At 55.1% G+C, this 18550-nt stretch overlaps 7 protein-coding genes across 7 annotated transcripts; 3 read left to right on the top strand and 4 right to left on the bottom strand.

The window, feature by feature from the left end:
• Positions 1-481: 481 nt before the first annotated feature.
• DICSQDRAFT_89882 (MFS general substrate transporter) lies at positions 482-3225 on the top strand. The gene is made up of 16 exons (XM_007368185.1): positions 482-718; positions 772-883; positions 938-1089; positions 1142-1161; positions 1230-1361; positions 1425-1452; positions 1511-1529; positions 1580-1630; positions 1690-1769; positions 1828-1905; positions 1956-2181; positions 2245-2334; positions 2383-2489; positions 2554-2696; positions 2759-2976; positions 3037-3225. Exons 1-16 carry the CDS (start codon positions 558-560, stop codon positions 3052-3054), a joined length of 1635 nt encoding a protein of 544 aa, XP_007368247.1. The 5' UTR covers positions 482-557; the 3' UTR covers positions 3055-3225.
• Positions 3226-3626: 401 nt separating this feature from the next.
• DICSQDRAFT_109390 (uncharacterized protein) lies at positions 3627-6991 on the top strand. The gene is made up of 9 exons (XM_007368184.1): positions 3627-3661; positions 3714-4553; positions 4606-5345; positions 5399-5473; positions 5532-5826; positions 5881-6119; positions 6182-6258; positions 6314-6638; positions 6700-6991. The coding sequence occupies exons 1-9, from the start codon at positions 3639-3641 to the stop codon at positions 6813-6815; spliced, it is 2730 nt and encodes a 909-aa protein (XP_007368246.1). The 5' UTR covers positions 3627-3638; the 3' UTR covers positions 6816-6991.
• Positions 6992-8760: 1769 nt separating this feature from the next.
• DICSQDRAFT_20583 (uncharacterized protein) lies at positions 8761-9318 on the bottom strand (the record flags this gene model as incomplete). Its single annotated transcript, XM_007368183.1, has 2 exons — positions 8761-9165; positions 9226-9318. Coding segments are annotated over 2 exons (498 nt in total), but the record flags the coding sequence as incomplete, so codon positions are not given.
• Positions 9319-10428: 1110 nt separating this feature from the next.
• Positions 10429-12778, bottom strand: DICSQDRAFT_66011 (uncharacterized protein; the record flags this gene model as incomplete). Its single annotated transcript, XM_007368182.1, has 5 exons — positions 10429-10638; positions 10987-11253; positions 11350-11895; positions 12011-12230; positions 12264-12778. 5 exons carry the CDS (start codon positions 12776-12778, stop codon positions 10429-10431), a joined length of 1758 nt encoding a protein of 585 aa, XP_007368244.1.
• A 198-nt stretch (positions 12779-12976) lies between these two features.
• DICSQDRAFT_109383 (ribosomal protein S8) lies at positions 12977-13583 on the top strand (the record flags this gene model as incomplete). Its single annotated transcript, XM_007368181.1, has 2 exons — positions 12977-13474; positions 13535-13583. A coding segment is annotated over one exon (467 nt), but the record flags the coding sequence as incomplete, so codon positions are not given.
• A 491-nt stretch (positions 13584-14074) lies between these two features.
• On the bottom strand, positions 14075-14906 carry DICSQDRAFT_65936 (uncharacterized protein; the record flags this gene model as incomplete). The annotated part of the gene is made up of 3 exons (XM_007368180.1): positions 14075-14296; positions 14359-14669; positions 14744-14906. The coding sequence occupies 3 exons, from the start codon at positions 14904-14906 to the stop codon at positions 14075-14077; spliced, it is 696 nt and encodes a 231-aa protein (XP_007368242.1).
• Positions 14907-15464: 558 nt separating this feature from the next.
• DICSQDRAFT_182193 (uncharacterized protein) lies at positions 15465-17249 on the bottom strand (the record flags this gene model as incomplete). The annotated part of the gene is made up of 4 exons (XM_007368179.1): positions 17089-17249; positions 16601-17034; positions 16331-16541; positions 15465-16272 (listed from the first exon to the last, which is right to left on the bottom strand). Coding segments are annotated over exons 1-4 (1554 nt in total), but the record flags the coding sequence as incomplete, so codon positions are not given.
• Positions 17250-18550: the final 1301 nt, after the last annotated feature.

Here is an 18550-nt window from a genome sequence, read left to right as displayed (position 1 = left end):
GTTCTCACCAGTTCTCACCGAGTGGATAGACACCGTCCGAACGCGCTGATCTCGCGGGCGTTCTCCGATCAACATTGCTGCAGAGCCCAGGACGGAGGAACTAGGGCGCGTCTCCCTCCTCTGCTCTTGTACCAGCTTCACTCTATCGGCCTATATGGTATGTGAGTGGGGCAAGGCAACAAGATCCCCGCTAGGATATTTTGCGCAGGTGGCCGTGTGACTATAAACGTCGTTCGATGAGGGGGAGACGCTCACGCGACTGCACACGCGCCACGATCACATGACTGACCTAAGAAGCTTCCATCCCTCGGGGTCAGACATGAAGGAAGGGGCTGGGGCTAGCGTGGAAACGTAAGTGATGTTTCGGTACTGAATATGTTTGCGAATGCTCACAGGGTCGCTCCCACGCGCCGTCCATATCCGCGTTTCGCAAGCATAGATAAGTAGCGGACCCAACGAGGGACGACGTTTGCCATCCGCCAGTGTCTTACCAGCTCCTTGCTCGACACCCTATCCGCCTTGGACCCAAACAAGGTACCAGCAAGAGGCACTCCGCGATGTCGACGGACGAAAAGCACGTTCAAGATCCAAGTGTCTCCGAGGTGGACGAGAAGGGACGTGGCCCTCAAGAGTCAACCTCCCAAGTTGACGTCGGGTCTGAATTTGACCTCGTGTCCTACCATGAGCATAATGCTGGACGCTTGGTCGTCGACCCCGAGTAAGTCCGGTCATCTCGACTGATGAGATGTACGACTGAACTTTGTTGTACAGGGAAGCCAAGCGCGAATTTGGTGAAGCTGTCGCTAGCCGTCTGAAGTTGTCAAAGGACGGGACGAAGGTCCTTTGGCCGCAGCCTCTAGATGACCCTGACGATCCTCAGAACGTGAGTCTGCGCGTAGTCATTAAACAGACACTGACGCATTGACTGTCCCCGCAGTGGTCAAATGTCCGCAAGAACTTCCAGCTGCTCATCATCACCCTGGCTGCCATTACGCCAGATTTTGAGTCGGGAATTGGTATTGCGGATATCTTCGCCCTTGCGACGCAATTCAATACGACCACTGGACACATCAACGATCTTACCTCGAAGTACGTACCTGTACCTTGCCCCATGGATAACTGAAGATTGACATTTTCTCAGCTGGAGTATTTTCCTCCTCGGTACGTATATGAGTCTTTTGTGTTGGATGTAGAGAGAGAAGCGCTGACCAAGCTGGCTCGATCGACAGGATGGGGCGGTATTTTCGCCGTGATGCTTATGCGCAGGTTCGGCCGTCTCCCCATCCTGTTCTGGTCGCAAATTCTCTCGTTGGGTTGGCTTGTGGGATGCACCTTCGCACCTAATCTGAATACATTCACTGGTGCGTGGTAACCATCTTGAAGCTTGCCGTGCCTAGACCTAGCTAACAATACACCACATACAGCTATGCGGTGTTTGAACGGATTCTTCGCGTACGTCTCTCCGTTTTTCTGGTGCTTTGTTGTCCGACTAAACGGTGCCATATTACAGAACATGCCCGCAAGTCACTGTACGTACCTACGTTAAATCTGGAGGAATGGTCGCTCATGGTCGCTCCAGGGTCTTTACATCGTCACGGATCTATTCCCCTTCCATCTGCAAGCGAGGAAGGTATGGCCCTCTTGTATGATTGCACGATATCGTTTGCTGAAGGAGACTACTCATGTCAGCTCAACATCTGGACCATGGGTTTCATCATCTCGCCTTTCCTGTCGCCCTTCATGATGGGCTTCATTGTGGCTCGCATCAAGTACGTGCTGCCCCGTCTCCAGTCCTTTGTGGCCTAGCCTGACTCACCGGTACAACAGCTGGAGGTGGACGTACGGCATAGGTGCCATCTATGGTACATTCGTCATTTTCATGATTGTGTTCTTCGGCGAGGAGACGTACGTGCTCTCCGTCGTCAATGAGTCTCTCCTTGACGCGCTCTCAACAGCATGTATGACCGCAAGCTCCCGAACCCCCACCCCATTCCTCGTCCCCAGTCGCGTCTGCGCTACCGCATTGAGACTTTGCTCGGCATCACGGGCGCGCGCATGGCGAAGTACCGCGACAGCTGGCGCCAGGCCGTCTTCTCCATCCTCAATGTCGTCTGGAGGCCGCACTTGCTTATGATCCTGCTCTTTGAGGCGTTGGTATTCGGTTTCTCTATTGGTATCAACGTGAGTGCAATTCAGAGTCCTGTATGAGGGATGGGACGGATGATTCTGATGATATTCCGATAGACCACGAATGCTGTGTTCCTTGGGAGCCCTCCGCCCGTAGGGTTCGGGTTAAGCCAGTTCGGCATCGCCGGTGCCTACGGGACCCCTATTGTGAGTCGGGATGCCTATGGTGTGTTGCGATGGCTCACCCCGTTTCAGGTCGCTGTCCTCATTGGAGAGGTTCTCGGTCGTTATTTCAACGACTGGGTGATGTATATGTCTATTCGACGCAACAACGGTGTCTTCATTGCCGAGAACCGTCTATGGTGAGTCCTGCCTCTGAACACTTGGTGGACACGCGCAGGATAGCTGAGAATCGCGGAATCGTAGGACATGCTATATCGCCGTTGTGCTTTATATCGTTGGCTTTGTCGTCCTCGGATCCGCCGTACAGATGCACCTCAGTCTTGGCGCGCTCGTCATGGGCTGGGGCATTGCCGAGGTCGCTGTCATGATCAACACTGTCGCAGTCTGTGAGTACCGTACACTCCTTGTCCTGAGGCGAGAATTAACCCATGTCGCGTACACACCACAGACGCCTACTGCAACGACTGCTTCCCGCGGAACCAGGGAGAGATTTCCGGTCTCGTGAACCTCGCGCGTACGCTCGGCGGGTTCAGTGTCGCGTACTTCCAGGTGCCGTGGGCGACGAAGAATGGCGCGCTGCAGACGTTCGGCGTCGAGGCTGCGATCGTGACGGCCCTGTTCTTACTTGTCGTGCCTGCGCTCCAGTGGAAGGGCGCCATCCTGAGGGTAAGTCGAGGCTTCTCCTGTCCGACTTTCGTTAGGTCGAAGTCTTACCTGATATCATAGGAGCGCTACTCGATTTAATGCCCTGTATGCTTATGCCTTGACGTAATGACGGCTAGAGGAATCTGGGCTTGGGATGTTCCGCTTTGCACGACTTAGTTTTGCGTTGTCATGTGTATGTTTTGATGCTCCATTGAGTTATGCTTGAGGGTGTTTAGCCATGCTAGTACTGTCCAGGAGAGCACGCAGCTTCCTACAGTTGGATTCATCAAGTGTCGAGTGTGTATTTATTGCACGGATGAATGGCAGATTAACAGTGGTTGAAGGAAGTGGTCGTTTTTAAACGTGTGCCGCCGGCAGAGCATTCCGATCATACTCAGGCTCCGACTTTCCCGGAGATTTGGGCTTTACGCTTGACCCTCTTTATAGTCTCCTGCAACCAGATACTTCCGATCTCTGAACTAGCCAGAACCTAGTACTTCAGACCGACCGGAGGCTGAAGGGTCGCTTAGGTCACTACAAGCTTCCGGTACTTGGTTCAATACTTGTGTTGACTCTGCTGAACCAGTGCCGCATCTGCCAAGAGGGCTTGGGCCCACGCGACATCTAGCTACGCCACGCGAGCCACAATATCAGAGCACTCAAGTGAGAAAGGAGCTGCTAGGATGTCTCTCATTAGTGACACGGAGTGAGTCCACCATCCCATCAGTGCGTGCTGTCATACCCATCTCCGTATCCAGCTATCTCATTCATAGCCTCCGTCTCAACTATCTCCGCAACATAGACGACCCCTATGGCCCTCGTCTCATCTCTCTCGACCCCGGCTTTCACTCCAACCCCTATATCGATGCTTCTGGCCTCGCGGACGTCGAGCGATGGCCCGAGGTAGCTATGCCTACCTCCCCCACCCCTTCCGACGACGAGTCTGCCCCAACTGTCCGTAGGCGACACTCAGGTTTCCCCGGGGCGAATCTTAAGTACACCACAACTATCCTTGGGCCCTCCCGGACGGGCATGATGGGACTGCGGGTCAATGGCAAGCGCGCTTCGATGCCGCGCAACTCCGTCAGGCTGTCGATGAGGCGGGAGGCAGACGGCGTCGATCAGGATGGTCCCGCTGCACAGACGACGGAGACCCCGATAACGACCGAAGTCATCTCTGCGACGCCCATCTCACCCACGAAGCCGGACGCACCGAGTTCACCCATCAAGGAGCGCGGTCGAGAGAGCTCAGCTCCCTCTCCAGTGCAGACGAATGGCGGGGGGGCAGCGACCGAAGGACAGCAGTCAGATGCGCTAAGACCACCAGCGTTCGTTCCAATCATCAACTTCAAGGGCGCCGCGGAGATGGAGAGACGGCGGAGGCAGAGGCTGCTTGCGCGGGCACACCCACCGGGAGTAGCTCCACGGGTGCCGATGGTCGCGATGAATTTGAACCCGGAGGAGTCCAGCTCGTCGAGCGAGGAAGAGCCTGAGCCTGAGCCGGTGGAGAGCAGCGATGATGAGCTCGCGGACGAGGAGGATGAGGACTTTGACGGGGATGGGGATAGTATGGAACTCAATGAAGACGAGTTTGACCCGTGAGTGCTCCTGATACTCTTCCCTCCTGCACGTAGCTTGACAACCGTCAAGTGAATTTGCGGCCAGTCGAGGACTAGGGATGAACTCGGACAGCGCGTCTGAGAACGCGTCGGTGCTCTCTGGGATCTCCACCTCCGCATCCGCATCTTCCATGATGGCCTCTCCGGTACCGCCGAGCACGAGCGCGCGCGTCTCACGTCTGAGCCCCGTCCGCGAAGGCAAGGAGCGCGAGCGGCCGTCCGTCTCGCCCGAGCGCGACGAGGGACAGATCGACGCGATGTTCGAGATGCTCACCCCGGCCCCTAGCACGGCCGCAAACAGCCAGACACGACCTCCTCCCGGCCTGTTAGCCATCAAGCCTGCGTCGTCCAGTGCGCGGACGCCCGATGGCATGTTCGAGCGGAAGGCGGTCGCCCCAGTACGTCCTGCGAAGTCCGCATTGAGCGCGATGCTGGCTGCGACGTCGAGTTCCTCGTCGTCGAATCCGTTTGCGGAGCTGTATAGCGCTGTATCGGGGCGCGCGGAGAGCGAGAGCATGGTCGTCCGCGTGTTCTTCCCTATGGCGCGCGAACCTGCGAACCGGGCGCTGGAGCTGAACGTCCGCAAGGACGCGACATTCGAGGAGGTGCTCGGGTTCGCGTTGTTCACGTATTGGGAGGATGGGTGGCTGCCGAAGATTGACGAGGGGTTGAGTGGGGAGGAGGACCCGAAGTGGGCGATCAAGTGCTCCGCAGCTGGATGGGTGATGCGGATAGCAGAAGAGGATGGGGAGGTGGACGAAGATTTCCCTCGTACGTCGCTTGAGCTCTACATGCTCGCTACCCACGCTGACAGCAGTTGCCAGCACCCGACCGGACTGGAAAGGTTTCGAAGTTCAACTTCGATGCCTATGCCGTTCTGGAAGCTACCCCATCTCAAAGTGAGTCCAATTGCAGGACATCTGATCGGGCTCGCCCGCTGACACCATGCCCTTGTAGTTCAGCAGAACAAGATCCTCGAGTCGAAGATCCAACGCAGAATATCCCGCGTCGTGGTGAAGAAGAAATCGACCGGCCTCCTCAACGCGACCACCAACGCCGGAACACTTGTTCCTCCGACTGCAGAGACCCTGCTTGGAATAAGTACTGGTTTCCATGGAGGCTCGCTTGGCTCATCGGTCATATTCCCCAGTTCGCTTGGTCCGTCCTCCAGTCACGGACCTTCGCTCTTCCTCCGTATCCGTATCGCCAGCGCTGCAGATGAGCCAGGCCATGTTTCGACGACTATTCAAGCGTACGTCGCCCAAGTGAGCCAACTGTCTCCGCGTCTAACTGCGTTGAAATATAGCTCGGGCGGGATGTACATGGCCGAGGTGCTGGACGCCGTGATCCAGAAGCGCAAGCTAAACGACCCCAAGGACTACGCGCTCGTCGTCGAAGTCGGCGACGTCAAGATGAACATCCCGCTCGACCGTACGGTACGCAGCTTGCAGGGCAAGCGCGAGCTCATCCTCATGAGGAAAAATATGCTCCGCGAGTACGGCGTAGAGGTTCGGGAGAGGAAGGGCGCCACGACCGACCCGAATGGTGAGCACTTTCGGGGGCGAACTCCATGCAAGACGCGTTGAACAACGTTGTTTCTCTTCTAGCGTCAATATTCACCACGGATACCGCCGCTCAAGAGCAGCACATGAGCCAAGTGCTCGACTACATGAATGCGTACAGGGTAATTGAGACGTTCCCCTGAGATGCTATTCCCGTACTAAAGGCTGGTTCCGCAGAAATACACCGTGTACCGCAAGATGCCAATGCTGGTCACTCGCAGCGCTCGTATGCTTGCCATTGATGGCGGTTACATTCATGCACGTATCCCGTCTTCCCTCTCATTGATGCTCAATCCGCTTACTGTCACGAATAAGATCATCCCTACGGTGACGAAGGCAAAGCATGTGTTCGACAGTGGCAAGACGTCCTCGTACCACCTCAAGAGTGTGGTTGCATGCCAGCAGTCGAGCAAGAACAGCTCAACGTTCAAGCTCGTCGTGCACAGTGGTGCAGACCGGAACAAGCGGTATGAGTTCGAGGCGGAGAGCCCCAAGCTTGCCGGTGAGTGCACTGCCCTTCTCTCCGACTTAGCGCCGTATGATTGATTGATTTTGGTGTGCAGGAGAGATCGTGTCGACTATCCGCGCGCTCAAGTCGGCGATGGAGAAGCCTGGCGGTGGAAAGGCGTCGAGACGGAATACGCGAATAGGGACGACGGCGAGGCCGCTAGGCGTTTGATTGACTGTCATCAGTGGGAAGACTGCGTCACGATATCCGACTTTCGTTCTTGGGTGTACTTCGGTTGTTTGTAGCATTATGGGACTTCGAGGAAACTTGTCTTTCAAGTGAGAGTGTATAGGCCCGGATGACAATTTCCTTGAGCGTCGATGCCCACGGTTAGTCAGACTCAGTCGTGTACGCACGCAGCCCACTCCGGAAATGCAAGGTAAACGGTCCTTTTCTCCGTGGATCAAATTTTCAACTAATCGCCCTACGCCATGCTGGCAGCTCGGACAGTCGACCTCAGCGAGCTCGGGCCCATCCCTTTAAACAGATCCATCTGCCTTGAATAGGTGTACAACAGCATAGTTCTAGCTAAGCAGCAGTCTAGTGACTCGTAGCAAGCCACATAGATACCACTATATCATCATGCGCTTTTCGTCGACATAGAAAAGCTGTTCATGGGACTCAGAGTCTTTGGATCTCGATGTGGGGGCCGCGCCCGCTGTATCCAACAATTAGGTTAATTGATTGCTGCTTTGAGGACGCACTAGACTCAGCTCACAAGAAGAAAATGAGTGTGAGACGGGTCGCTCCGAAGTGCCCTGATGGCGTTCGACTACTGTTTCCAGCCGTTGAGCGGCGTCCATGTTGTCCACATCTTCTGCACTTGCCCGAGCAGCATCCAATGCGGCGTTAAGCAGATCGTTCGTAAGAAGATTGCTTCCATTGAGGTCCGACTCATGGACCCTCTCGAGGATGGATGCAACGGCGGACAACATACCAGACGTCCATCGCCGCTGCAGGGCAAGACTGCCCTTTAATTGCACAATTGTGGCCTGTGCGCACTCCCTAACCTCGGCTTCTTTGCCTCTAGCTCCTGTGGTATCTGGAGATAGGAGAGAAGTCATGCAGTAACCGATCAAGAGGTTGAAAGCATTGAAGAGGACTTCGTCAAGCCTTCTCGTCAAGCTCGCTGGACCTTTGTGCGTTCTCCTTCGATCGAGGGTCAGCTGTATTGCTGTACTCACTTATAGCGTGGTGAGTCGAGGCTGTCTGGAATAGACATGTAGGCACTTACCGTGTCGGCCGACATCCCAGGGGACCAGGGTCGCTGAAGGTACGCCTTGACGATATCTTGCGTCAAACACAGTTTCCTCCTTGACGTCTACTCCGCCTGGTCATCGTCATGAGATTGAGCGGAAAGTTTGACGTCAGTCGAGTACATACCTGCGGAAGGTTTGTTGACCGCAATGAGTAATTTGATGGGTGTAACGAGAGCCTCAGGCAAGTACATTGCTTGGTACATTGCTGCTATCCAGAACTTGTACGATAGCGTAGAAATGCGGCGCATATCCGCATCCATCGACACGCTCCCTCCCCTCTGGACGAATCCGGAATCCAAGTGGATCAAGCCGAGTATCCTTCTGAAGCAGGGAATCGCAACGGCGGATGGGAGGGTGACCAGATTAATTGCAGCAGCCCCGGCGAGATAGCGAAGGTCGGTCGTGTAACTGTATGCAGTGTAGATCATGTCCGCATCAAGGCGAGCGGAGGACGAGCGGACCAGAGAGCGTTCCCTCAACGACCAGACTAGAGAACCACGGTAAGCCGTCGGGCCAAACTGACGCATGTAGCGGTCATGGAATTTTCCTAGCGTCTTGCGAAAGGCGGGTAGACTGGTCCTGGAGTCAGGGGCATAAGCCAGGAGGCTCACCAACGCGTCTAGACCGGGTTTGACGAAGTTGTTGAAGCCGGTACTTCCGACGGTGGCGACGAAAAAGGTGGGCCCCGACAGGTAACAACAGTCCCTCCAAAAGACCGGAAGCAGGGTGGTGACAGCCATGATGACGAATGTGACCGAGATCAGAATGGTGGCGACGATTGCGACTGTCGGATGAAGGTCACGGAGCAGTACGAGCAGTCCCACGAGGAACAAAACTAACGAAACCTCCAACAGCACTGGGAGAATGGCCACTATATCCCCGACGTGCCACCTCTCGAGATTGTTCAGCCTGTACTGTCGCAGACGTGCGACGTCCAATGATGTACCGGAGAGACCAGAGCGAAACTCGCTCAACCATTGCTTGACCATGATCGCCACTAGAGCCGTGGAAAGGCTAAGAATGAGGGCCGAGAACCATAGTGTGTTGAGCACAACCGTAGAAGAGGATACGGCGGGGAGGGTCTCGTCTGTGGACGTGAACGCGGGCCGTGTAGAATTGACAAATGGTTGATTCACGGAGAAGCTCGCTAGTTGCAAGGATATCTGCTGCAACACGGCTAAGGTCTGGTCCGGAGAACCTGGTTGAAGATCTGGGTATGTTTGGGCGACAAGAGTGGTGAGGACTGCGGAAAACAAGCCAGACTAGACAACGTCGTCGTTGTAAGTCCTCCGGGGATATGGCAATGAGAGGGGTTGCCTTACGAAAACGAGTAGGTTATCCATCTCGGCTATCCAGCGTGCGACCATCTCATCGCTGTAGTCCTTGATGATCTCTGCGCTCTCCTGCCAGGCTCCCGCCTTGTCTTCCTCCGTGTACGTCCCCAAAAACTCGTTTACAGCATCCTAGAAGTAGCTTCGCTCAGCATGCCGCATACTACATGGGCAAGTGCACTGCTGCACACACCTCGCGCGAAGGGGCTGTCCACTGCGGAACCAAATTGACTCCTTGTGTCTCTGCTGCCTTATGAAGTCCACCGTCGGCATGAGCGTCACGTTATGTATGGTAAAATGCACACACTTGTTTGCTTGCTAGGTGACTGTGAGTATTGTCAGTGACCGAACGCGGTCTCGATTTCGACGACGAGGCCCGGGGTGTTCCGACAGACTCTAGCGGGATGGCACTCTGCTCTGACATCGTGAAGGAACAGTACGTTGCTGACTCAGGAGGAAGCTACAACATCTGTCATTGCACTTGTTCTACGTTGCTGACTAAGGGGTGCTCACCTGCTTATAGTTAGGTTTATGTGTGTAGGAATGTGTTGGCGGTTCGGGGAGAGCCGTGAAAAGTTGACTGCGATTCGCGGTGCTAAAGTTGGTAGGACAGCGTAGTGTCTCGGTGACAAAGATGCAGGTCGTGTCCCAAGGAGCAACAAGCGTTCTGGCACCTGCTGACAATACATCAAACCTTTATACTGCGAAGCGTCTCCCAGCAAATGGGCGTCGCGCCCATGGTCCGATAGACATCGTAAGAAGCACACTTATAACATGCTCGCGACGTGACTGCTGACGGCATGTTAGCCCGCAATGAGAGATGTGTAGGACGACTTTGTCGGCCTCATGAACGAGGAGAGTTGGATCTACGTGGCTTGTGTTGTGCATCTGACATGGATGATTACTGAAGAGTCCGACTTGCAAGCAACGCAGTGTACTGGCTCACTTACCGATTGCGCCTCTACAATGGTGGCATGTTTCATGCCGGCCGTACATCGAGGGCGCATCTCAATAGAAAACGTCTTGTTGACTTCGTACCCTTGATAGACAAGTAGCACGACACACGGGGTATCACGCCAATCCAATATAGTCCACGGCATGTAAGCAGATCAATACAAGGGTCCTCCCATGCGATGCAAAACAACCTCTTTGATATGCCTCCCATTAGCGTCCATCTGCGATACAACGCAGATATTAGCAAACGGGAACCAGGACACGATGCCATACACCCACCTTCAATCCAACGATGATGTCCTCATCGACCAACACGCTCTCATACTCTTCAGAGATAGGAACGCTCCTCTCAATGTATGGTAACGCGCTCTCCATCTCCCCCGCCCACGCGGACGAGTACCCGATGACTGTCGTACCCAGCACGACCTTCAACCGCAACCTCGGATCCTCCTCCTCATCATCGTTTCCGTCCTCGTCTGTGCTCGGGCCAGCTTCGGGCAAGAGGGCTCCGTCGTGATGGGAAGCCGCCCCGCCTTCGTTTGTCAACGCCGTCGGAACACCCGCCTCTACGTTCGCCTGCTCCCCCTCTCCCACAGTGTCCACAAGAACCCCAGCGCCGTCCTGGATGTGGTCCTGAGGCACATCGATGGGCAGAAGTAACTCGATCCCCGCATCCGCTTCCGCATCAATGTCCTCCGCCATCTCCCACACCTCGTTGTCCTCATCCTCGTCCTCCATCTCCTGCCCATTCTCATTCACGTTCTCCACCCTCCCACTCCACGCCCACACCTCCCGCACCCCCTTCGCGATGACCTTCTCCCCCTTGCGACTGCCCACAGACTCCCCAGCGAGCGCACGCTGCTGGAGGAACCGCCGCATCGCGCGCTGGTTGAAGTCGTACACGTACAACCGTCCGTCGCTCCGTACGCGCACGAACCGCTGCCCGCACGTGGTCGTGATCCAGCGCGTGCCCGAGATCTCGTCCTGGAACCACCGGGTGTGCGCCGGGCCCCAGTCTTTCCAGGGCACCGACGGGGGCGATATCAGGTCTGCATCGTCGCGTTCCTCGTCCCCATGCGAAAGGGGCGCAAAGACGGGGTGGTTGTTCAGGGGAAGGATGTTGAGGTTGTCTTGGGGCTGATGCGGCAGGAAGTTCGCCACGATCGGCGCGGACGTCGCGGGAGGGGGAGACTCCCTAAGTGGCTCGGGGCCTTCGCCCCGCGCTTTCGCCTGCTCGCGAGCTTCGAGCGCGTAGCGCGTGATCTTGAGGAGGGACGAGCGGTGGACGATCATCGTGTACACCCGCGTCGCGCCGAGCGGGAGGCGCATGTGCAGGTGGAGGACCATGATCGCCTCCTCCGGGTCCGAGTAGAACGGATTGCGCGTGTCAACGTGAGTTGCGGACTTCGAGGGACCGCGCGGGTTCGGCTCGCAGCGGCAGGTCATGCGCAGAACAAGCGCGCCGTGGTCCAGCGGGGGGAGCTCGAGGATGCAGGTTGTATCAAGAAGGGGGACGTTGGGAAGGCTCGAGGCTGCGTCAATGGCCTCGGCATCACCTGTAGCGGGAGCTGGGGGAGGCGGCGCGGCGAGCTCCTTGCCGAAATAGCAGATTTCGATGGAGTTGTTCGGGATTATAGGGAGGGCGACGGTATCTGGGGAGAGGAGGACGAAAGAGTTAAACATGGTGGGATCGGAGTAGAGGCGTTTCTGTCCCTGAGTTCATGTTACACCTTCGCAACTGCCAGAAAAAGCCGATGCTCACCACTTTGGGATGGCCGGTTTTCCAGTTCAAGATGAGCATCGTGACCGGGTCAGCGCTGACGAACGGAAAGTAGTTGTTGAAGAGGAAGCAGAGCGTATCCCCCGCAACCTCGAGCATAATACTGGAATGCCCGGGGAGGTAGTGAACATTGTCAAAGTGCAGCACAGGTTTTGCTGCGGCAGGGTGAGGCTGGCCAGTTGAGTGCTGAATTAAATGTATGTCTATGGAAGCCCATAATTGCGCCTCGTGGATGTATCTAGGCAGAGTATACATCAGGTAACTTCGGCTCGAATTGACGTTGCATGATACTTACGAGTATGTTACAATTGCAATTAAGTCATGTTCATGGACTGCGAGTCCGACGTCTATGACTTGCTTGCCTAGATCCAAGTGCGACCATAGCTTGCGCGTGTGTGATGCGGCTCCCTCTTCAAATGCCGAATGCAAGTGCACGGTGTGTACACCGTCCGTACCAGTGTTTCCTTCGGAGTGCTTCCTCTCGCCAAGCAGAAGTACGCCACCGGTGAGGTCGTATATGCCGGAAGGATTGTGATTCAACGGGAGTACTTTCCTGTCCGATAAGTCTATCTCTCTCCATGCCTTTTCCTTCTCTAGTAGGATGCGCAGTCGATCGCCCGGAACAAGATGTGACGCCTGGTTGTCAATCATGCCGGCCACGCGAAGCTCGATGGCATACTGGAGCGCCGCGGTAGAATTGACGACGTCGAACAGGCGAGTGCATGCTTGCTGCAGGTGGAGAAGGTCGCAGAAAGAGAGATGTATGGCGACTTGAGCAAGCAATTCGTCTGGGAGGTCGAGGAAGGCCATGGTGGTCGTGCTGCAGGCTGCGGAGACTCGACGTCACATCTACCTTTTCGGGCGGCATCATGGGCGTCTATCAACTTCGTCCCGACCAGCGAATACTTTCGCCGCACTCACCGTCGACTTCCTCGCGTACGTCCTCATCCCCCTCCTAAGAACCACATTATTCACGATTGCAGCTAGGAAGGTCGTAGGAACCCCCTAAAATGGTCCTCCCACACTATCTCTGCTCGCACATCCAAAATGCGTTCCGTGCGCGGCTCCAGCACATCGCCGTCCACCACACGACCCAAAACCTCGCCATCCTCTCCATCCTCCTCCGCTCAGGCTTTCTCTCCAACGTCACTCGCGGTACCATTGAGGCACCCTCCCCCGACGAGTTCCACGAAGCACCCGAGTCGCACAAGCGCATATGGGCCGACCTCAAGTACCGCGACGACCGTCCCGTGCTCTCGGATATGGAGCTCATCAGCCACCCGAGCAAACCCATATTCATGGAACTCAGCGAGATACGCAGGCTGTGCACGGGCAGGAGGGTACAGAACGTGAAGCCGCTGCGCATGGGCGAGATTGCGATCGTGAAGACGAAGGACAGGGAGAACGAATGGCTAGAGGCGAGGGAGGCGCTGCAGCTGAGGTTGCCTGGGGAGGTCATTTGCAGGGCACGGTAGTGCCACCACAGTACTTCCATGGCTGCCTTGGGTGCGTTCTCAACAACCTGAGCGAACGATGTAGCGCTGACCCTCGTACGCTGTACCCCAGGTTATATGTATGTTACACCATCAAAGACTAATCAGGTTTCTTTACGGCGAGACCACTCTAGGCATATTGATTGCCTTTGGTACTTCTCCAGCACTAACTCGCAAGCAAGGTCGGTCATCGTTGTAGGTTCGCAGTAGCTCCGCGCTCGAGACACCACGGAACCGGATGTCTGTTCCTAGGTAGATCAGTGAGCGTGGACTCCCATGGACCCATCGCTCGAGCTCCGGCTGCCCTTCATAATGCCGGCAACGACAAAGACCTGCTCCAGAGCAACAGCCGGAATGACCATGTACGTGAAGCTACAGTTGAATCTATGGTCTCTCGACATCTGCACGACCATTCTTACCAATCTCATTCCTGCGACCGGCATTCGAGATTCTGTCCATCGTCCCCCGCAGAAGCCTGGAAGCTACTACCACCGTGCGAAAACGATGAAAGGATGGGATAGCCTCCGGTAATACTATTGGATTAGACGGGAATGGCTTCGTCCTTGTCTATACAAGCAGGCTACTATATATAAAGTGATAAAGATACAACGACTTAGCTGGTTGACGAAGACATGACTTCTTCCGGCGGTCGTTCCTTCGCCTGCTTCTCCTTATACTCCTGCACCCTTCGATTGATCTCTTTCCGTCGTTCCTCGCCAAACTCGCGTGCCTCCTTCCTCGCCTGTGCGAGGTTCCTCGATGCAGATAGATGAGCCTGTTGGGACGCAGTGTACGACGGCCAGATCAATGCGGGTCCCAGTCCCGCCCCGAGAGCCTAGCACCAATACCCCACTTCAGGCGAGCCCTTAACTCTACTCCGACGAAGGGTAAACGCACCAGGATACCAACGAACAGAATGACCCTGTCCTTCCATCTATCATCCGCGCTCGCTGTCCACCCGCGCGCTGGTGTCTCCTCCCACAGAGGCCCCGACCGACGACGGGACTGCTCGTGTGCAGCCCATGCACGCTTCCTCCGTAGCAGCTCGTCTCGGTAGATATCGCCCGTGCCACCGAAGCTTCCACTTTTCTTTCCTCGTAAAATGTCGTATGCCGCTGTTATAGCTTGGAACCGTGACCGCCGTATGGCCGGGGATAGGTCCCGCACGCAAGGGGCGTCTGGGTGGTGTACCCGCACCAAATCATAGTCTGAAGGACAACGTGGGCGAACGTCGTATGTTATGAGGCATGGTTCCGAGAGCATGCTGCGGTGAGATACATACAACGTGCCTTGATCTCCTTTTGGCTTGCTCCCAACGGAAGGTGGAATATCTGGTGTGGGGTCGGGTGTGCGTGGGCGGGGAAAGGGTAAGGACCGGCGCTCGTCGAAGCGTATCGTGCATGGCTGGCTCCAGATAGTCGTAGTAGGCTCAAGTGCTTGTGCATGACACAATTGATTTGCATGCGGGTTCTCTGGAAGGCTTGGACGATGAGCGTCGTGAATAAGGCTGAGAGGTGGGGAGCATCATCCCGTTCGGGCCGCTCCGGGCACCGGTGTCATCCGAACCTTAAGCTAGGGTCTCAGATTCATTTTTGCAGGACCAGGGTCCTGGGTCCTGCCTTTTCGCTTGACACTTCGTAACATGTCTATGGCACCCTTGTTTCTCCTTCCTGTGCTAGGACAACCTTCCAGAGCTTCGCTGGGCCAGTATAGGGATCCTGAGGATTGTCACGGCCGCCATGATAGTGTTCACATACCTAGTAGTATCACAGTATACCATCCCGAGTCGCATGAATTTTCAAGTACAATTCGCGGCCTCGCGCGTGGGAGGCGCGTCTTGTAACGGATACGTGGTCACTATACAAATTCTCTGCCGGATACTCGGCATCTCGCTGTGGTCATTGCTACAGTTGTTCATACATAGAACCCAAACAATCCGCCCTCCGGAGGATGTATGTGCACGGACGGCCGGTATCGAAACACAAGTCCATCACCGAGCAAACCAACAGCAATCGGCTCGGGGACTGGTGGGCGAAGCTCTCTATAGGAGATCCTGATAGGCAGCGTTGTGCGGACCGGCTCCTTGAACAATCGCGGGCTTGCGATCGTCTGCGAAAGGTTCAACGCACGGCGCGCCTGTTCGAGCCCTTCGTTCGGGATGCAAGGTGCAGCAGGATGCGCGTCGACGAGGATGACTCGGACGCAATCCTGATTTGAGCGCGGATCTGGACCGAATTGCACAGCGCAGCGGGAGCCGCATGTGCGGACCCGGCCTCGCCACGGAAAGGCACCCGTGAGGGCGATGAGACGAGTATCGGTTGAGCCCCATTCGTCCCATTCTACCACACGGGCAGACGCGGGAGTCGACGTGGTAGAGACGGTATCGGGATTCGCGAGACCACGGATGTGATCCAATCGTTTCAGGATGGAGGGTATGGAGATGAGAAGGAGGAACTTCTCGACGTGGCCAAAGTTAGCGTGACCTATGGCGATGTTCTGAAGATGAAGGTACAACGCGAAAATCGTCTGATCAGTCTGGTGCTTAAAAGAAGGACGATCGGTGGATATATCGTGATTGTTGTTCGGAGGAATCAGCTCGGCGTCAGAAAAGAGCCCATCGGCGAAGGCGAAAAGACGAAGAGTGGCCATGGGATCTCGGTCCCGGGCTTTGGAGTCAACTTCGAAAGGCTCAGCTTCGACGTCTAGACGATATACTTGCAGTATCCGTTCGGACATCTGCTGTGTTGGCATAACAATCATATATGAGGGACTAGGGAGGATGAAAGGGAGGAAGTCGATACGCCTCGAGTGCTAGCACGCCGACATCGTGAGTACGAGGAATGTGCGTATTTAAAGGACACGTGCCTACCCAGAGCAAAGAGCTTTCCTTCCAGTCCCACACAAGCAATTCCCAGGAGTGATTCATCATCTGTAGCCCAATAGTGTTCCCGGAGACCCTCATTACGCAAGCCTTGGGCCTCGGACGCGAGTGGAACAGGGGACCGTCGAGAAGCGGACTCGATGCCTCTGGATGTGGTACCCCATTCTTCGTGATTGAAACGAGTTGTAGCTTCCAGGTCCTAGTACAATGTATCAGAGGCAGTCTGGGGAAATCGAGCGATGACTTAAAGGAGCTTACCCTTGTTCCACAAAAGGGCCGGGGACCAGTGCGAGCGCCAGCAGATCCTGCGAGATGTCGACTACACATCCATAAATTCCGTAGCCCGCTTGAACGGTTCCTCGAGGTAGAGACCAAATGAACTCCGCAGTCCCTCTGCCAGGGGATGCTGGACGATAGAGATGAAGCGCTGCCTCATCCGCAGATTCCGGATCTAGGACATAGGGTAACACGCCACCAGTCCAGTTCCAGCATTCTGGGCGACGATGAGCGGGGAAGTTCCTGTCCCAGGCAAATGAAGCATTGCGCCATGCGTTGCGATACAATACAAGTCTGTCGTGACGCTCGGCCATAGGCAGCGTCGCCGTGATACTATCGACGAGACCCATGGCATCGAGCTCTACCTTGTACCGGACTGCGCGAGTGCAGCTTAGCTCGCTCATCAATTTGCAGGTCTACAAATGGTGTCAGTGAGTTTGACGGCTGCAAGATAGCAAGTGAAGATGCACTTGTCGACATCGCGATATGTCATCTGCTGAAAGATTAAGCAATATACGCAGGAGAATATCTTCTGGAAGAGACAGAAAAGGAGATATAGATCCTTCATGCATACGTAGGAGCTGGGATCAGAGTCCCGTAGGTGGGAGATGGGGCTCAGTGAGCAAGTCGCGGTCGTCGCGTTGTGTATGTGCGTGATCATGATCGGTCCGTGGAGGTAGATGGAGACCAGCGTCTATTTTGAAAGTAAAGCTGTTTAGTGTTGCCGCCAATTCGAGTTGGGCTTGAGAGCTGGCTTGGCTTGGCTGTAAAATCACGGAGCTTGGCCCGGCTGGGTGGATCAAGCTGATGTGGCTACAGTCGACACCCTCTTAACCCATAGCCCTCGGGACAGGCCCAAATATATGGGTTTTGAGGGGTTATGGGCTACCGGAACTTTAGCGCCTTCTAAGCGCCCTGATAAGTCCCAGTTAGCGAGCGCTGAACAGGCGTCTACTGACCCTTCGAGGGAGCGCTATGGGATTTCGAACACACTAAGCTACCCACAATGTGGTTGAAGCATGGATGGATGCTGGGAGGACACAAGGAAGCATGTATCAAGTACTTTGTGGGTTATTGATGAGCGAAATCTCAACGTGACCACTATTACCGTATGGGTTTTGAGCCCTAGAAGGCTATGGGTTATGGGGTACTGGGGACCTATGGGTTATGGGGTCGAATTCCCCCTATCCCGACTTGGGAAAGCCAAAATCCTATGGGTTTTTAGAGTTTATGGGTTACCAGGGGTATGGGTTAGGAGGGTGTCGACTGTATATCCCCAGCTCGCAATCAGCTGCAGCCCGGGGGAATGGTCGGGGAGAGTCCAGCTGGCTGGTCGTGATGACACCATATCGTGATGGATTGCCGGTAATGGAAAGACCTGCCCACGAAGCGCTCCACATCTCATACCAAATGCTCTGTCCCGCTGATAAACTCGGGGCTGTGAAGACAAGGATTAGATCCGACTAGAGTCGAAGCAAGATCTTCAGTCAGTAAGGAAAGACTATATTGTAGCAACGAACTGTACCTAGAGTCGAAGCAAGACTACAAAGGTTAAGTAAGTAACTACAAGTTAGAGGTAGGTGTAACGAAGTACTCACTCTTCAGTCAGTAAGGAAAGACTGAAGAGGGAGGACGAAATCTGAAGTCCTTATATACTACAGAGAAGTGTCCATGACTAATCGAAGAGTGGTTAGTCACATGTACCATAGTGCGATGAATAATACAACGACGAAAGAATTGCGACATATCGCACCATAGGATGAGTAAGAGATGAGTAAGGCATAGACCTGTCTAGACCGTTCTGGAGTAGTACGGATTGTCCTAGACAGTACCAGAAGAGTCCGGAAGCATAGCTATAGTACACGAGCAGAGGGTCCCAAATATGGTAACATAAACTACAATAAGCGACTATAGCTAAGTGCTAGGAGACGC

The sequence above is a fragment of the Dichomitus squalens genome (assembly GCF_000275845.1).
Source record: "Dichomitus squalens LYAD-421 SS1 unplaced genomic scaffold DICSQscaffold_33, whole genome shotgun sequence".
NCBI lineage: Eukaryota > Fungi > Basidiomycota > Agaricomycetes > Polyporales > Polyporaceae > Dichomitus > Dichomitus squalens.
The sequence above is the reverse complement of the archived record's forward strand: the minus strand, read 5'-3'. Positions and strand labels throughout refer to the sequence as shown.

Coding starts and splice junctions, on each gene's coding strand:
- DICSQDRAFT_109390 (XM_007368184.1), top strand. CDS start 3,639: ATGTCTCTCATTAGTGACACGGA. Junction 5,346..5,398: donor GGTGGACGAAGATTTCCCTC/GTACGTCGCTTG, acceptor AGCAGTTGCCAG/CACCCGACCGGACTGGAAAG. Junction 5,827..5,880: donor GTTTCGACGACTATTCAAGC/GTACGTCGCCCA, acceptor GTTGAAATATAG/CTCGGGCGGGATGTACATGG.
- DICSQDRAFT_89882 (XM_007368185.1), top strand. CDS start 558: ATGTCGACGGACGAAAAGCACGTTCAAGATCCAAGTGTCTCCGAGGTG. Junction 1,631..1,689: donor TCCATCTGCAAGCGAGGAAG/GTATGGCCCTCT, acceptor TACTCATGTCAG/CTCAACATCTGGACCATGGG. Junction 2,490..2,553: donor ATTGCCGAGAACCGTCTATG/GTGAGTCCTGCC, acceptor GCGGAATCGTAG/GACATGCTATATCGCCGTTG.